This window comes from Neolamprologus multifasciatus, chromosome 10 (assembly GCF_963576455.1).
Source record: "Neolamprologus multifasciatus chromosome 10, fNeoMul1.2, whole genome shotgun sequence".
Taxonomy (NCBI): domain Eukaryota; kingdom Metazoa; phylum Chordata; class Actinopteri; order Cichliformes; family Cichlidae; genus Neolamprologus; species Neolamprologus multifasciatus.
In genome coordinates this window covers 2,003,315-2,022,509 of record NC_140448.1, presented here as the reverse complement: position 1 = coordinate 2,022,509, position 19,195 = coordinate 2,003,315, and the positions used below count along the sequence as shown (strand labels likewise).

The following is a 19,195-nucleotide window of genomic DNA, read 5'->3' as shown; positions in this document are numbered from 1 at the left end:
TCTGAATTAGCTTTGGTTCATTTTCAATTAATTGCCCAGGTGTTCTTGAAAGATGCAGAATAGATATCCTTCTACTTTATGTCTTGGAAGACGCCAGTGGTGCGGTGATCAAATGCAGATCAATCATCAGCCCAGTCTTGTACCATTTGGTCAGATACCGGGTTACTGGGTGTTCTGATTTTTTTTTAATCATTTAAGAAGAAGTAAACGATGAAAGGTCTCTCGTGTTTGTTGTGCAATAAGGCAGGACTGGGGCTCGGAATCAACTGTAGATATCTGTGACTTTTCTTTTGCACTCGTTTTAAAAGCACAGGACACACCAAGACATTTATTCTTGTGCTAGATGAGACAAAGTTCTAGCTCGATACTTTTTCTGGCTCCATTACAGAAAGGACATTGCAGTGGTGGTTGGTGCTCCCCTCGGCTGTTTTCTTCCCAGTTTTTCATTTGTTTTGTGAACTCACTGTCCTCGCTATTTCTCCGTCACCCTCACGGGTTTAATTAACTCCCCCTGTTTGTGAAAATCATTGAAGATGTTTGAAAGTTTTTATGCATTTCTACTGATGTTTCAGGATATATATATATTTAAATATTCTAAATACAGAGTGCTTTCTGGGCTGAGCTCTTGGATTTTGAGTCTGGCGCTTCAGATTCATCAGGTAAGAAGTGAAATTTCATGCTGAATAGGAAGAATTATTTCCTGGAATAAGCAGCTTTGTATTTACACCAAGTAAGAATCAAGTTACTGTATCATCCCACTTTACAGCTGAAGAAAGGCTGTTATGGAATGACATAAATGTATACAGACTTAACTGTCTGTAAGTATATAAGCAGGGGTGGGAAGTACTGAAGTACAAATACTTTGTTACTGTACTTAAGTGTTTTATTTTTTGGTACCTGCACTTGAGGATTTATTTAAGCGCCTCGAGGCGACTGAATTCATTCGATTTTTACTTCCTACACTTTGAGAAAGTTTTTCTTATTTTCTGCTCACATTTTCAAAACAGACTTGCTACTTTGTGATTAGCACATTTGAGGAGAGTTAATATTCTACATCATTGTCCACCTTCCAGTCCGATTTGAATCCAATTTTTAAGGAACAATAACACATAAAAGAGAATCCTATAGACGTAAGAGGTTTAAGAAATCATTTACTGTACATTTACTTGCATATCATTTACTGTACCCACTCATCAACAATCCAGAGATGTTCTGGTTGTGGTGCTTCAGTATAGCTAGTGCTACAGAAGAGAAGCGAACGTAAAGGGAGTAACATTTTTAAGAGGCAGGCAAATTCAAATGCAACAGGTTTCCTAAAATTTCAAAATACATAATAGCATATATGTTAACATACTGACATGTAAAAAAATTAGATCTGATTTATTTATTTCCGTTTATTTACTTAAAATTTTTATGGTAAAGATGTCCAACTATCTGCTCTTTGAATTACTGTGATGTAGTAACAATGCAGACAGACAGCACACCTGTAGCACATTTGTAGTTGATTAAACCTGAAAAAGAAAAACTCCACTAGGTTTACCAGAAGCCGCTATTGATCACAGCCCTGCCAGCATTATCACTATAGGCTAATGAGTTTGTAGATGCAGTGAGGGGGGGGTTCCCCTCATAGATGAGAGATTTGCTGATGAGGATTTCTCACAAAAATTACAGTTCGTGCATCAGAAACAGCTCAATTAAAGACATTTTTCAGACATAGTCTTGAGATATATTTGCAGAAAGTGAAGTAAAGATAACAATAATTGGAAATATTGGAAAGTCTGGTTGGTCTAGATTAGTGTCAGCTGATACAGATATAGGATCAACACTGACCCGAACGTTTGGTGAGTTAAAAACTTGATCTGAATCTTTTAGACACTCAAATCATTTGTCAAGTGTAGTTATTTACAAGTCACAACAAGTGAATTAATAACTTACTGTACTTAGTTACTTTGCCCTCTGGGGAACAGACTGCAATATCAACCCTTCTAACGTTCTTATAAGGTGTTTCTCTTGTCTCCTCTTTATGTGCTGAGGCTAGTATATCAGCAAATAGCTGATATCTTATATATTGCCCCCACTAATGTATTGGTTGGGCTCAATCTGCAATTCTCAGTCTTCCAGAAATGTTACTATTGATGAACTGTTGCCCATACCTGTTTTTGGAGAGGATGACATTAAGGAGCCTGAGATTTTGCACTTAGATTATATCCACATGTTAATTTGTTGACTTTTCCTTGGTTACTCCCAAGAATTTACCCTTTGTCTAAATTTACCCTTCATTCAGCAGTGTAACAAAACAACACTGCACAGCCTTTATCCTTACATTGTACAGCGATACACAATTCATTATTGCCAATAGTCCTGTTCTTTAGCAGCGATGAGAATGTCTTGAAGTTTCTCCTGTAGGTGGGATGTGGTGACTGCAAAGCTGCAGAAAGTTTCATATTGCATTTCTTGTATTTCTTTGTCCAGTTTTTTAATTAGGAAATAAAAACAATTTTCTCAACAGGATCTAAACAGGAACTCCCACACAGTATCTGTTTTTGATTCGATAATTTAGACAGTATTGCATCTTTTCCTCACTCTCTGTTAACCAGACTGCATTTCTCACAGGATAGACTCCTAGAGCATCCCTGTGGCTTTATTATCTCACATGTATCATTGAGAGTTGCTGCCATCCTGCTGTATTACACGATGGACGGGAGCTAATAGGTCCTTAGAGAGCCCAGACGTTCCTATTAGAAAGTCTTCTCAAGACAAGCAGTCAGACTGTCGAGACTCCAAACTGTCCATTTAACCTGATTGGAGTTCATCTTTTCCAGCCTTGCCCTTATCCGTTACATACCGTACATCTACGCTCACTTTGAGCTCAGTAGCTGAGCAGTGCTGCTTGCCTTGAAATTCCAATATCCTTGTATGCATAGCAGTATAGTCATTTTCTATTATGTTGATCTGTAACCCTTTTGCCTTTCTGTAACATCGTATCTATGTCAGAATCAATGTGGGTTTTATATACACTGAGAAAATGACATTTTCCCATAATACTTGTTGAAGATTTCTCAGGTGCAGTGACAGTTTGCTGTCATCCTTTCAGTGGAGCTGTAGTTTTCTGTGTGACATGCCACAGTGGGAGAGAGTTCATTTCTCCAAGCTTGCTTTGCTGTGGATAGCAGGTGTATTATCTGTCAAGAGTTGGCCTTCAGTGGTTGCAACGTTCTCTTGATAATATTTAGCTCAGTCGCACATGATGGTCTCGTCCTCCTTAAAAGCCTTTGCTTTACATTTCCACATGACTTGTTCCAACCAGCTTTTACTGTAAAATTTATGAGCCAGCTCTTAAAGGCTGTGCCCTGCTGAGTTCTCACAACAGACACCCCCCTTCCTCTCTTCCAGATATCCCCGATCAGACAGGCTCAGCTCAGCCACGATGCTACTACCTTAAAGCTATTAGATGTACAGTCTACAGCTCAGAGGCCTTGAGGGAGGTCAGAGAGCACTTAACCAAATGACAACTGTTTTCTGTTAGCATTCGACAGAAGAGCAACCTTTTAACAATATTACTTTATTTGATTCATTTTTAGAAATCCTTCACATCAAAAGTTTTCTCTGGTAGTGCTGCAGCGTAGAATTCCATTTGGGTTTTCAAAGAAAACGACGGCGCTGATTCTAAATTTGATCAGTGCAAGTTCAAGCTTATATTTTCCGTCACAAGGTGCTTTTTTTGGAATAGTTTGTATAAATTAAACTATCATGAATTCTTGAATTAAATTACAACCACTTTCAGCCCCAGTTCAAAGTCATCAAAAAACGAAAACTGTAAAAACATTTTAGTCAACTGAAATGTGAAGAAAGTGGTAATGTTTGATGCAAGATAACAAATAACAGTGTTTTAAATGTAATTTTAGGTGTATCCTTATCTTGTGTCATGCTTTCAGTGCATGCTTTCAAGCTTCTATTTGATTCTAACTAAAAGCAACTTCAAAGCTTTTGCACATTTTCCTCCTATCCTGAGCTTCCTATCTCTTTGAATGTAATTTCATCGAGAGCAAGTCATATGGTACTCTATATCCCATCGGCAGGAAGCACTTAAGTGGAGTTTTTAATCCCCCAAAACCTTCTTGAGGATTTGTCGCTTTGAAGGCGAGAATTTTGACTGCTTTTCTTATCAGACGTTATCAGGAAAGTCTTAACCTTTTAACTTCCTTTTATCCATGCACCTGTGGGATGAACTATTGTAGCTGTCTCTCTTTTCTGTCACCCTGCAGCACACTGTCTACAACTTTGCTATGCTGCAGGCACGTTTTAAGCTATCTCTCAATATTAGAGGATAAGCACAGGGAGCCGATCACCTCCTAGGTTAAAGATTCGTCCAAATGCAACAGTGTCACTATCTGCTCACTTGTAGCTCTGTCTTCTTTTCGTTTTCAGTCTTCTTTACATGCAAATTTACACAAAAGCTTTCATGATTGAAAGCAATTTAGACAAAACCAATTTAAGTCTTATTTGAACAATCATGGCTTCAGTGGTGTGGAATAAAACGACAGTCTGGAGCTCAGCTGCAACGCTCCTAAAAAATAAACAGCAATTCATGTTTTCTGTTTTCCTGTTAAATGCACAGCGCGCGGGCTAATCTCCTGCTGTGAATGTTCTAAAAAGACAAGACTGCTCAACATTAGGATGTTGCTAAGCATTGCAGCACTCTTATAATTTACAAAACAGCATGGCTTGGTAGTATAGTGGTGAGGCAAGACAAATCAGAAATACACTCATGAATCCCACAAGCGTGTGAAAAACACAGACGATGATGCACCTCCTCTTCTCTTGCTTTTGTTTGTTCTCCAGGGTGATGTTTCACTTGTGCCTCGTGGTTTTAGAGTTTATGTTATTGCTTTTCTAACGTTACAGCACAACTGTCATGCTACCATTTGCAACTCTGATTCTAAAAAAGAAAAGAATCAGGCATTGTCTAAAATGTAAAAAACAAAAAACACAGAATGAAAGAAAGTGTACTTTATTGCTCCCCGTGGGGAAATTCCTCTCTGCATTTAACCCATTCACTCAGTGAAGCAGTGGGCAGCCATTGGGCGCGCGGGGGGCAGAGTGTAGGGACGGTACCTTGCTCAGGGGTACCTCAGGGTAGCTGTTCAGGGGAATTGAACCCCCGACCTTCCGATTATGGGGCCACCACTCTACCTACTGAGCGATCCCTGCCCATTTTAATCCAAATGTAATGATTTAGATTAAATTCAAACACAAAAACACGTCAAATGTTTAAACAGAGAAAAACAATGTGACTTTGAATTTGATAGGAACAGCATCCCCACTTGAACAACAGTCTGTGAAAGTCTGGGATTTGAGAAGACCAGCTGCTGGGATGTTGTCCTGTTCTTGTCTGTTATCAGATCACATGATGTGCTAAATGTTTTCAACTGGTGAGAGGTCTGGACTGCAGGCAGGGCAGTTCAGCACGATGCCATGGTGTTGTGATAGACACAGTATGCGGTATAGATGGGTGCACATGTTGATCCTACACTTCCATAAACCTTTCAGCATTTATTGTGCTTTTAAAGTGTCTCGGTTTACATATTTGACGTGTTTTCTATGTTTCATTGTGAAAAAAATATGGATTTATTACTAGTTGTCCCAACTGGTTGATTGAGGTTGATTATTGGGCGAAGGAGAGCAACATTTGGAGGTGGTAGAAGAACCTGGGGGAGTTACCCCACTTTAATCTCTCTCTGCTTCTGTCTTTCAATCCAACTTTCAGAAGAGAAAGAGAAAACTTGCAGAGCTCTGAACAAGAATTTAATACATTTGGACAGATTAGCACAAACCTGAACCCCAAACACCTGTCGAGACCATTCAGCAAAGCATTCTTTGAAAGTAAAGTACAGAGCTGATTATACGTGTTCAGTATCTTAGCATGTGCACGGTTCAGTCAGCCTACTTTCTCATCGGCTTGAGATCAGAGTGGTTCCTGCGCATTTGCTGCCTTCATGCTTCTCATCCACGGCTCGGGGATTTGCTTTTAGTTTTATAGATGCTGAATTTAGAGCATGTAATTTCACACGTCCTCTCGAGTTATACTTGAAATGTAACATTATGTGCTCATTTCACATAGTCGTGTCGTTGGTGATAAAATGACGAGTTCAGCTGCAGTCCAGCTCAAGAGGTTTGGAAATAGGCGAGCTGAGTGTGTTTTTACAAGTTTCGCCGCCCACTTGCCTTTTGTGTGTAGTGGCCAATATATAAAAAGGAAAAAAAAAAGCTGAGGACTTTTAGGCTCGTTAGGTGCGATTCTTTCCACTGGTATGCTTTTGTAACCATGTTCTTCACATCCGTAGTCTGTGAGTAATGTAGTTTTACGGTATTCCCATCGTGCAAACTTTGGCTTATACTCAGTTCAGTGCCTTGAAATGAGGTTTTTGTATAATTTGGCATTAATGACTAAGCAGATGCTGTGTTCCTCATGACGATACATCTATCTATGATACATCTATCTGAACACGTATAATCAGCTCTGTACTTTACTTTCAAAGATCACAATAAAACATGCACCACGAATGCAGTCTTTAACTCGTCTCTCCTCTGTGGTGTCTTTTTCCCATCAGGATCCCGACCCAGATTAGAGGATGCCGCCCCTCGGATTGTAGAGCATCCCTCTGATTTAATTGTGTCCAAGGGGGAGCCAGCTACCCTCAACTGTAAGGCTGAGGGGCGTCCGACCCCGATGGTGGAATGGTACAAAGACGGAGAGCGGGTCGAGACGGATCGAGAGGACCCTCGGTCCCACAGGATGCTATTACCCAGCGGCTCCCTCTTCTTTCTGCGAATTGTACATGGAAGACGAAGCAAACCTGATGAGGGTGTGTATGTGTGTGTGGCGCGCAACTACTTGGGTGAAGCAGTCAGTCGCAATGCATCGCTGGAAGTGGCAAGTAAGTGTCTTTGATGTTTTTGCTATAAGGCTCAGTTGTGGAGCTTGTGTGAGTGTGTGTGTGTTTTAGCGTGGGTTCATGGCAACTGTGATCTCAGTGTTTTATGCTTGTATTATAATTAAAAAGCCTATAGCACGAGAGAAAGGATGGTTCCTTATGAGCAGCACTGGGCGATGGTGGGGAGGACAAACTCGGCATTAACAGACAAAACCAAGCTCAGGGAGGGGCAACCATCTGTTGTGATCTGTTGGCTGGGAGGTGAGGGAAGACAGAAAAAAGAGTGCCTCATGAGAAGTCACCCAGCTGCCTGAGCCTATAGCATCACAGGTTCCAGCCCTTTAAAGTTAACTTAAAAGTAGGGAATGCCCTCTCTCTTGAATCCAAACTGGGAGCTGGTTCCACAGCAGAGGGGCTTTGCTGGTTCGGCAAAATACTAAGCAGCAACAAGGCAACAAGAAACAAAAGAATATGGTGTATATTGAGAAAAGCAGTCCACATAACAAGTGTCAAATATCATGTAATTTCAGTAAAAATGAACTAAATCACAGATAAAACTCAACGAAAAATAACATTAGCTGCGTTTTAAAAGCAGAGGTGTGCCGAGGAAACTTCAGAACACTCTGCTCTCTTATCATCGCTTTCACTTGGCTGAGTTAACTTAAGACACCACCCCTGACCTTGGTGTCAGATCTCCTGGCAGCTTTACCCAGAGCCCACCCCCCCCACAAATGGCCCACTCACCCTTCTCTCCAGCCTCCACTGCCCAGGCCTCTGTGACCAGGCCTGTTAATGTAGATAGATGACAGCTAGCTCCGACAACAGATAACAGTTGTCGCCACTGGACAGGAAAGCTGAAAAACTGTCTCGCAGGGAGGGGACCAAAGGCCACTGTTAGTTGGCAGCTTCTCACTAGCAGATGTTCAATCCTTAAAATACAACATTCTCCTGTCAGATGGGTTTCCAACAAACACCTCTTGATTTTTCCCCCCATTACCATGCTTCCTGTTAACAGTGAGATTGGGCAGAGCCAATTAAATCTTTGCTGCTAGAGTCTCTTATTTTCTTTAGTTTTAGAAAATCATTATAAAGTAAAAGTTTATTTTGACAGCGGCAGCGGGTAATTTCAAGAAATCCTGTCAGTTTATGATACAAACATAGTTGGGGACTAGTTAATTGCTCTCTCTGTGTAGACATATAATATGACCTGTCAGATGACATCTATAATGAGCAGAATCATTGTTGTGACAGTGATAGACAGGCCCTACAGCTCCTCTCATATCTTTCTTAATCTGCTCATTTAGACAAACCTGCCTCCAGCAGCTGTTGCAGATTCACTCACCCTCACTCAGGCTTCTCCTAGTATCGACCTCCCTTTAAAACTATAACGGAAAGCAGCTGAATATGGTCAAACAAACCCCGATCCCCACTAAAAACTAGCAAAGCCCTAGCTTCTTGTGCAACACTTTGCAGCCAGGTGTCATATTTTCTTCAAATGCTCTCCCCACAAAGTTGATAATAAGACTGAATCCCCCCCCGTTCGCCTCAACAGAAGAACGGTCCATGAATCATTCTACATCCTCCATAAGCAGCTGGGATCTGCAGAGTGTGTCCGTCACCCCGACTAAAGCGTTCCTCAAGTAGCGTGAAGAATTACCTTTCACTTTGGTCTCGCTCTGTTTCCGTATCAACATCAGCTGCGGGGTGTTTTTTGAAGTGTAAGCTGTATGTGGAAACCTGGACAGGTAGAGTAGGTGGAGGTGTTGTGAATCACTTTTCACTTTTCAAAAAGTGGAAAGGAATGAATCAGCGACAGAGGCCTTACATTTCTCGCTCCACATGAATAATCCCCAGTGTTTTCCTCGACTCTTTCTTCGTGCTGTGCTAGTTTTGAGCTCTTCTTAAGACATGCAAAGATGCTCCTCCTGCTTTTCTTCATTCATCACATTAGCATAGCGCTTAACCAAACGTTTTTATGTTTTCCAGCACCCTTACCATATATCTGACAGCTGTTAAAGGTTACCAGAGAGTTTAATCTTCCTTGTAGGCCCACATCAACAAAATCTAACACTCAATCTCTGTGAGGTGGTGGAGGGTCACAAGGGTTTATCTATAACACCAGTGTGTTTTCAGCCTGCAGTGCCACTAGCTGATCAGTCCTGTTTCTGTATATCCAGCTTCCTCCATTAATACTGTGGTGTCATGAGGTGACATTGTGCACAGCTGCCTGCAGACACACACATGTACATGGACATAACTTGGCACACAGCGGTTGCTTTCACAGATAAGCATACCTAATCCATGGGTGAAAACCGATGTATTTTTACTTGTGTCTTCATGCCAGCACACAGATACACTTTTGGAGTATCGCCCCCAGAGAGAGACAGAGACGGTGGTTGTATAGAACAAACAGTTGCCAAAGCCAGGCCAGTGCCAGCTCCTTCCATTCCCCTCTGCACGGCACCAATGGGGCCTGAGATGAGGCCAGAGGCACATAAGCCTGCCTGGAGCTGCCTGGGGGGCTCAGCATGGCACCAAAAAGGCGCAAGATGGCACTTGGTGGCATGGTGTCACTTTGCTCCCCAGCCGGTGACTTGGAAGCACTGAGGGCAAACTGAGAGAGCTGCATTGTGTATTGGTGTGTATATTTGGTACTGAGGTGAAAGCCAACACAGCGGGAAGGGTGGAAGGTTCAGGAGGTTTAACCCCTCACGGACCATCTGCTGTAAGCTGAGAAGCAGGCAGGGTGATGACAGCCAGTGTGCTGCAGTATGGATAAACTGGCAGAATTTCCCAGCGCTGACAAACATGCCTGGAACTGCTTTATTTTGAAAAGATTTATATCACATGTTAGTCCCTTAATGTTCTTTATGTATACACCAAAAGTGACAGAAGCAAAAAGTAGATATGTTTCTACCAGACGTTCTTTCATGTAGAATTGAAGCAACACTCCCTCAGCTTAGCCGTAGCTTGGAAGTTATGGATACTTCAACAGAAATCTTCTTTTGAAGATGAAAGAGCTGTTCAGGCTTAAAAAGATGGCTCTAAAATGTTTATCGGTTCCTCAGTGACAGAGAACATCTGCTGTCGTCAGCTCAGATTCAGTCTGCAATGTTTAACACATATTATTTGCACTAGCTCCCATAATTCCCACACCTCACAGCACATCCTCAGAACAGGTTGATCACCAGTGACTCAAAAAATATATATGAGCTGTTCCTTGCACTGCTCATAAAGACTGACAACAATGTCATATAGATAAGATAAGATAAGATAAGATAAGGTAAGGTAAGGTAAGGTAAGGTAAGATAAGATAAGATAAGATAAGATAAGATAAGATAAGATAAGGTAAGGTAAGGTAAGGTAAGGTAAGGTAAGGTAAGATAAGATAAGATAAGATAAGATAAGATAAGATAAGATAAGATAAGATAAGATAAGATAAGATAAGGTAAGGTAAGGTAAGGTAAGGTAAGGTAAGGTAAGGTAAGGTAAGGTAAGATAAGATAAGATAAGATAAGATAAGATAAGATAAGATAAGGTAAGGTAAGGTAAGGTAAGGTAAGGTAAGGTAAGGTAAGGTAAGATAAGATAAGATAAGATAAGATAAGATAAGATAAGATAAGATAAGATAAGGTAAGGTAAGGTAAGGTAAGGTAAGGTAAGGTAAGGTAAGGTAAGATAAGATAAGATAAGATAAGATAAGATAAGGTAAGATAAGGTAAGATAAGGTAAGGTAAGGTAAGGTAAGGTAAGATAAGATAAGATAAGATAAGATAAGATAAGATAAGATAAGATAAGATAAGATAAGGTAAGGTAAGATAAGATAAGACTTTATTGATCCCACAACGGGGAAATTTTTGCGTCACCTCAGCTCAGGTACAGATATCAGAAGGAAATACAAAAATACAAATAAGTACAATCAATGAAAAAAGTAAGATAATACACTATATACAATGGTAGCATACACAGTATGTGATTATGGATATAGTTGGAAATATGGAAGACATAAACTATATAGCTTGACATAACTATTGTACCACTACTATTCCTATTTATAGACATGTACACACTAAATATACATATGTATACATATACATACACATATACCTGCACATGTCCATTCACATGGAAGGTCCATTATGCATGAAGTGGTGACCGTGGATGTTCAAAGTGTCCAGTGACTTATGACATCGTGATTGAGGAGTTATAGAGTCTAACTGCTAGAGACGGAGGCTGAGATTATACCTTGTAACGAGCCACAATATTTTTCAAGTAATTCCATTACAATAGCCCCAGAAAGCACCGACACCACAAGCATGCCAGAGAGGTACATACAAGTGACTCAAATTACCTAAAGTTAAGTCTTCTAGACAGCTAACGACCAAAGCTCGCTTTAAACTTTAAACCTTAGGAGTATCCAAATGTGTTCGTCCGCTGTGTAGCTGTTATGAAAGGTGGAGGTGTCTGTAGAGAGAAAAAACATTTTTGTACCAATCCATAAAAATCTTTTTAATGCTGTGAATTTGGGCATTTTTACAGGACTACGGCTTTTGGCACTTCCATGTAGGATTATTTTTTTCCCACAGACTACATGTTGACTATTAAAAAAAACTGCTTGGTTAGGTTTAGGGGGAAAAAGCCTTTGGGTTAAAATAAACCCGATTACAATATAAAGTACAAGGCAAAAAAAAAATCACCACATATGTCTTATTAGTGAAGTTGTGTGAATACAAAGAGTAGTATTCCAAATAAAAAGATATCTATGTGTGGCTTAGAAAAAAATTTATGGGTCAGCATCACTCCAAGGTTTTGGAATGGAATTTTACAAATGATGACGAGAGCTAAAATTAGGAAGTTTTAGTTGAATTTATGAACCCTTAATAAATATAGTTACTCAGAAGAAGTTAAATAACTTTCTTTCTTTTCTTTTCACAAGTTTTTTGCAGGTACGATTGTGTTTAATCATTTTTTCACAGCAGTAAACAGACCATTGTTCTTTTGCAAGCATTTATTCCGTGCTAATTACACACTCAATACCTCATTAAGGATGGTTCTACTTAGTTGCCTACTTAGTTTGCATTTATTAATGACACATTTAATGAATGGATGCTGGATCCAAGAACTGTTAGCCTTTTGAAGTGTCAGCAGATGTAGCTAAACCTCACAGGTGATGTTGCTAGCAGCTGAAAGTAATTCTACATTTAAAAAAAATATTTTGCATTAGATGATGTGTTGCTACATAATACATTTGAGAGCTTTTAAAAAAATTCTGGAACTAAAGGGAGTAGTCATACCAACAGAATTACTGCACAATTTCTTTCACTTTGTGCTGTTTGTGTAGCTGTTATTTAGCAGTAGTCCCAGCCTGTATGTAGCACTGCCCTGCTTTAAGAGCACATCCTCCATCTCTAGTATATCCGTCCAAATTGTATTTTTCACCCCAATCCTATCCGATTTTGCAAGCTAAAAAGGATCCTTCGATCCTAAAAATGTGGCATACAAACTTGTATGGCACGTCTGTTGGAAGCTAGTCAGCACAATAGTCCTAACGGGCCAGAGACCCCTGGGCGGAGATTTGACATTCAGAGTGACTTGCCCGAGATCTTGGCGGCTTTTTACTTTGAGTGCTTTACAACTCTGACATTTTTATTATGCCTGCTACTCTGCCTGGCTTTATTGCTCATGAATATTCACACCAACCGGCGAGGGGAAATGGCGCTTTTTCCAACGTGCTTGGGGCGGAGTCAAAGGAACTTCAAATGAAGCTGACTGTGGTAAACTCTGAGACTTTTATTGCCCCCCAAACCAACTCACGCCCTTTGTTCTAAGGTCATTTTGAGGTTAACCTTCACAGATTCAGGATAGCAGCTGTCTTGAGAATCTTAGGGAGTGAACAGGTGGAGACATGATAAAATTGTCTTCCTCTTTCTTTTTTGTAAATTTCATGTGTGTGTGTGTAAACATGTGTAAGTCTTTGTACCTATAGTCCAGGCCAACTTTCTCATCCTTTGTAATCCTCTACAGCAGTGTCAGTGTGGGAGAAACAGCTGAACTGCACTGTTACCAGCTGGATGCTGCTTTCCTTTTCCACCTCTCGCTCTCTCTCTCTCTCTCACACACACAAACACACACACACACACACACACACACACAAAAACCGCAGTGTACACACACCTGTCATACTGTGTCATACTGGGTTTGATCACTGTGACCCCTGTGCAGAAAAATGGATTTCAAGGTTTATGAATCTGGAAATGAGAAAGGGTTTTGGTGGGTTTAGGGAGGTTAGGAGAGCAGGACAGAAAAGTGGTGTGGTGTGACTTTCTTAAAAGAGCATTCGCTCTCCACGCTGCCTGTGCCGTCCTAGAACTGATCTGTATCTCTCCTGGTAACCCCGGTGGTTTGAAGCCATATGGGACGTAATAGGAGTTCAGTCGAGGCTGTGTCACAAACAGTGTAGTACAGCCGTGCTGATCCGTGGATTTATGCATTCTGTATATGTATGGCTAAGTGGCCATTGACCCGCACTCATACCGCAGCCAGGCAAGTGTAATCAGAGGCTGAGGTCAGTGCTGTTAACACCAGAATGAAAATGGACATTTAAATAAAGCTGCTGTTGTTGCTGAATCACATTTTAGTGTGCTTTGTGTGCTTTCCACTTAAAGAAGGTATAAAAACATAACATAGCATACCATAACAACATAATCTTCAAGTGATTAAAGATGAAACAAGGCTGGTGGAAGCTAGCATAATTTGGAAACCTACTGACTATCAGCTGATGACTCAGTATCTTTGAGTAACAGCCAATGTTTCAGGCCTTCCAGTTTATCAGCAGATGTCTGGGCCAAGATCTCCTGTTCCATTGGACATCTGTTTGCAGTCCAACTATAAATGCTGACAAAAAAGTCACTTTCTTGTCACATAATAGTCAATGATTTCTGAAATTGTATCTCATCCCCCATTCAGCTCTCGTCATTTGCTCGCCACATCGACCAAAGAATCCTCAAATGCCTGTGTGTGGAGGCTGTATTACTAATAGACTCAAGCTTCTTTCACACTGTTAATAACCTTTCAGATTTTTCAGTTAGCCTTTTAAAGCTGTTACTCTATTTGAATCAGCTGATGTTATCATATCGTTATTTCTTAGATGTCTTTCAAAGAGAGGTTATTGACATATGCTGATATCTAAAATTGAGCTGGAAATCTTCAGCACTTAAATAAGTGTGATGCTTGTAACTTCTCCATAATTGGTTGCTCATAGCATTAGTAAGCAGTCCTCTCATTAGCAAAGAATTTGCTTGCTGAGTCTCACATTCAGACCTCCCAGCATTTTTGTTAGCATCCACAGCAGCATGGTGATGTTCTCCACCAGCTGCCTGATATGAAAAATATGATTTTCAGTGGATGAGACTCCATGAGGACTTCAGGGTCAATATCCTTTACTATACCTACATACTTACCATGGAAAGGTTTGTGTTTGTTTTTATTCACCGCACTAACAGAGTGACGCTACCATCACCACTCCTACTAAACTCTGCAGCAGCAGAACTCTCAGTTGCTCAGAGATAACAGACCCATCCTCTTTGTGTTGGCGTGTGTGTGTATTTGTGTGACCTCAGAGGTGTGTCCATGCTTCACTAATGGGATTGTAGGTCTCGGCCCTGCGGAGCACAGAGCTGGTGGTTATTCTGATCTTAGAAAGGGGGGATCAGATGGCCGGAGTGAGGCCGTCAGCTTAACCCCCTCTGTATGATCCCACCGTCTGCTGGTCGTTGAGCCAGACCCACTAGCCAAACACTTCTCCAGAGGATAACCATGAATTAATTAGACCATTGAGTGTGTGTGCGCGCGTGTGTGTTCCGAGAGACAAAAGCCAAAGGGTGAGGGGTTAGACTGGGGGTTGGGGGTGGTTTCGGAGGGTGGGGGGGCATTGACAACAGGTGATGTAGCCTCCTCCCCCTCTTCAACAACAGTGTAACACAGAGGCCATGGGGGATGCAGACAACAATAAAGGTCTCGTGCTCCAACTGTTGTGTCCAATCACGCCCCATTGTGTCTCTGCGCTACTGATCGCAGGCACTGCACTGCCTTATACACGAGGTCCTCTGCTAAATCACAGTGCTAGTTGGTAGCATGAATATGTTGCATTTGTTCTTTAAGATATTCAAGATGAACTCAAATTAACCATTTGAGCCATCAGCACAACTGAAGGGTTGTTGTCTCTGTCTGTGAAGACCCAGCTTTGAAGGTTCAACTGACTAAACATGGCACCCACTCACTACATGCACCCATGTGTTGGTGTTGTTCCTGCATCATCATAGTGATGTTACCCAAATTCATTTTAGTCATGTTGGTTTGCTAATGATAGTTTTTAAAAGCATTAGCTAACTTCTTGGCTAATGCTAACTGAATGCTCCGACAACGTAACTGTTCAGTTGCACTGTTGATCCTTTATTATTATTATGATGGTCTAGGAACAACATCAGATCGTGCACGATAATAATAATAATAATAATGCACACATGCACTCTAGGCAGTAAATTTTCTTGGATATGTATCCAAGAAAATTTACTGCCTAGAGTGCATGTGTGCATTATTTTATGTTATCAACAGTCACACAAAGAACCAGAAGAAGAAATCACCAGTGTGGAACTGAAACTAGATAATGTTTGCCATTTTTGCCTGAAAAATGTGAAAAATGTTAGGGCCAATGGACAACAACTTTGCTTTGTTGTAGGGCTGCCAAAGTAAATAGGCTTCTAAGAATTTGGCTAACAGGGCTTATGGAGGAAACCAAACATCACAGTGAACAATCTGGAATGAACACATGTACTTTTGCACCCCTAGTCTGCATATATGTATTAGTCATGATTTGGTTAAGAATATAATTCATTGTTGGCAGTCTTACAGGATGCATAATGACCTCCTGTTTGAGCTCATTGAGGCCAACAATAGCCCTCTGGCAGAACTACACAAGGGGTGTGTGGTGTGAATGTATTGCTCCAGGGCACAGAATAATAGAAAGAAAAGCAAATCTGGAAGTTGGTAGCTTAGTAGACACAAAGATTGAAAGGGTGATAAAGCCCCAGTCATTTACTCGGTTTCAGGTTACATGCTAAATGTATTCCTGTAATTATTGCTTGTATGTAGTTGACAGGCCATTGTTTTGCATTGCCTGATATTGCTCTGCACAGGGCAAAAGTAGAGCTAGGGTAAACCTACCCAGACTGCTCTGCTCTTTTGAGCCTGAGCCCCCTGCAGCAGCACCCCTACTGCACCAATGGAGAAGCCTGACTGAAATTAATAAAGATTATGTGTTTTTTAATGTGCTGCTAATGTCGGTCTGAGTGTCTGTAGGGGGGAATCATGATAAAACACAGCTAGAGAGAAAGCAGAACAACAACTATAATGACAGCAATAATGAGATGCAACCTTGGAATAGCCGGCAAGACAAAAAACAAGACAAATACAAGAATCATGGAAAGTGGCAGTTTGGTAAGAGCTACGGAGGGGATAGCGTAAAACAAATCCATCAATTTATCAGAAACAACATGAAGCAGTGCACATCCTGGAGAGTTCCAGGCATCTTTCATGACATACAGTGAGCACGAGAGGCAAACGCAATCAATGCTTGCTTTGAAAGAAATCAATCAAATGCAATCAGAGTATTATAACAGAGCAGATAAAAAGAGCGTTTGTTAAAGCAACAGAGGCACAAGTATCCAAGTAGACATTAAGCCTCAGAATAGAGCAGTTTGCAGGACTCTTTGCTGTAACTGAACCAAGAGCTATTGGGAATGTCATTATATTATTAAACAACAGATTGTTGTCGTTTATGAGCACATCTTAATTAAAGGAAAGGTCAGTGGAGAGTATTAGCAGAAAACGGCTGTCAGAACTGAAGATTTAGTTTTGGTTGACTTTATTTAGTCGCTGGACAATGCAGTGCAGTCAGTATGTTCCATCCTATCCTGGTGACTGAAATCCCGAAAATCATTAGATCATAGATCCCAGTAGATGGGAATCTCATTTCAATTGGTGTATAGCCCATCTTAAGTAGTCTTAAGAGTCATCCTTGTTATTTGTCAGTCGATTCAGCAATCATTAGTCATCTCGCTCTAGTAGTTGGACAGCTTCGCATTACTGCTCCCCTCGAGCTAAATTTAGGTTAAATATGGTAAAGTATATATATGATGATTCTAACGATTTCTTAGCAGAAAATATCTTTCTGTCCCAAATCACTACTGTGTAATTGCTCCCTGTCTCCATATAAATAAGGAGTTTATGTTCTTCACTTGTATCCTAAGGACTGCTGTGGTCTTATTAAGACCAATCTCTCAATTCTTTCGCAATTCAATCATGTTTTACTGTATAAATTCCTCAAGTTTTAACATCAGCTTTGCTGAATGTCCCACTTGAGTGTATCCGCCAGCATCCTGTTGCTGGTTTCGTGACTGTTTCCTTCTCTGACATCTCTTGACTAGGGATGGGTATCGTTTAGGTTTTATCCGATACCAGTACCAAACCGGTACTTTTGAAACGGTGCCGGTGCTTAAACGGTGCTCGAACCGGTGCTTAAAGAATGGTGAACACACACTTTGTCCAAAAACCTCTCATGTTCAGCTGTTTTTTTGTAAAAAGATAACAATGTTAGCCTTTTCTGCAGCTATAGGGGATATATGGTATCACTCTTGGCTGGAAGCAGCTTAAACAATGGAAAAAACACAAACTTTGTCCAAAAACCTCTCATGTTTAACTGTTTCCCTCTTTTTCTTTGGTCATTTTAGCCTTTTTGGCCAGGGTGAAGGGAGTATCTGCCATCAAACTAGAAGACAGCCGCATGTAACTACGACAGTGTTAGTTCTAGTTCACCTTACATGCATTAATGTAATAACATGGTTAGCTTACTCAACGTAATTTACACACGAACAACATTAAGCGACTCACCCAGAGAAGAACGGCTGCTGCTGCATCATCATCCGTCATCATTTCTGCTACACTGGCAGGGCTAGGGGCCAGGACTCTCCTCTTCGGGTTCTTTGGGGATGTTGCTAACTCCGGGTCCGATAGCAGGCACCACACCCGCAGTAGATGAGCTCGGTGTGAGGTCTCGCAGCAAGCTATCAAATACGGTGCATTTCTCGGCTTTGAAAAAAACCCGTTGCCAGGTGTTTCATCAGATTCGAGGTGTTACCTCCTTTGACAGCATCACAGTATCAGCTTAAAGCACTTGTTGCAGGCTGCTGAGTTTGCATCTTTTGCTGTGAAGTACAGCCAGACTTTGACCGCTTCGCCTTGGGCATTTTTAATCTGTAGCTCTGCTCTAAAAGAACGTACGTACCTGGGCCCGCCTACTATCCTTGGAAAGGTAAAATGATTGGCTAGAATTCAAAGCGTATTACATCTCAGGGGGAAAAAGGCACTGAAATAAAGCACCGAAATGTGCGCTGATTTCTGGTCTGGTTACTACCGTTTATGTCAGAACGGATACCGGTACCCATCCCTACTCTTGACACATACTCTATGGTGCTGATGAGGAGCACTCAGGTATTTGGCTGTTGTCAAAGTGGCTTTGGTCTTTACTCCTACCCATTTGTCACAATTTAGTTCATTTTGGAAAGTTTCCGTAGTTTGATATGTGCCATTGTGAGATATGTGAGGTGTGTTATTCTGATCCTGCATGGTCACAGTCCTTACTGGTTTACATCTTCGTTTAGCCACAAAGGTTTTCCTTTTTGATTATTCAATGCCAGAATAATACAGATCAGCAGTTCTTTGTGGTAAAAGAGGCATTTCAGAGGGACTTAAGCATATTTGACCTATGTGTAAATGGCAGCTATGAGGGCAAACGGCTGTGGAGAATGCTTATTGATTTCTACTGGTGTGTATTTGCACAAGATTCATTTCTCCTTAGGATGCATTTGTGTTAGAAAAGGTCAGCGAACAGGGGCTTTAGTCATTCAAGCAGAGCTAAAGGGATTTCTGCTCCAAGATCCATCTGTTTTTGGAGTTTGTTGACAGGGTGGAAAATTAAAACTGTTGCTGTTCCCTCCCTCAGTCTTACCACAGCCACCCCTTCCCTGTTAGTGCAGGGTTATGATCTGGCATGGCACACATACAGGCTAAACAGCCTAAAAAGTCTGGGCACATGGCAGGATGCAAGTTTGGACCATCTGCTCCAGCTATGTGAACACATTTGTGTGTTTTCAATAGGGAGAGCTGCTGCATCAGTTGGGCAACAGCCATAAGTTGTTTAAGTG

The 19,195-nt window shown here is 41.1% G+C and overlaps 1 protein-coding gene and 1 long non-coding RNA gene across 7 annotated transcripts in view; both read left to right on the top strand.

Moving 5' to 3' along the window:
* Positions 1 to 19,195, top strand: part of robo3 (roundabout, axon guidance receptor, homolog 3 (Drosophila)) — a 176,709-nt gene that overhangs the window by 86,156 nt on the left and 71,358 nt on the right. For all 6 annotated transcript variants that reach the window (XR_014876569.1, XM_085175689.1, XM_085175688.1 and 3 more), the window contains exon 2: positions 6,612 to 6,938. Coding sequence is in view for 5 of the 6 variants with exons in the window: in XM_085175689.1 (XP_085031815.1) it covers positions 6,612 to 6,938 (327 nt within the window). In the remaining variant the exon portion in view is untranslated. The remainder of the gene's footprint in view (positions 1 to 6,611; positions 6,939 to 19,195) is intronic.
* On the top strand, positions 6,945 to 13,072 carry LOC146509318 (uncharacterized). The gene is made up of 2 exons (XR_014876572.1): positions 6,945 to 10,218; positions 10,759 to 13,072. It is a non-coding gene; the product is annotated as an uncharacterized LOC146509318 (long non-coding RNA).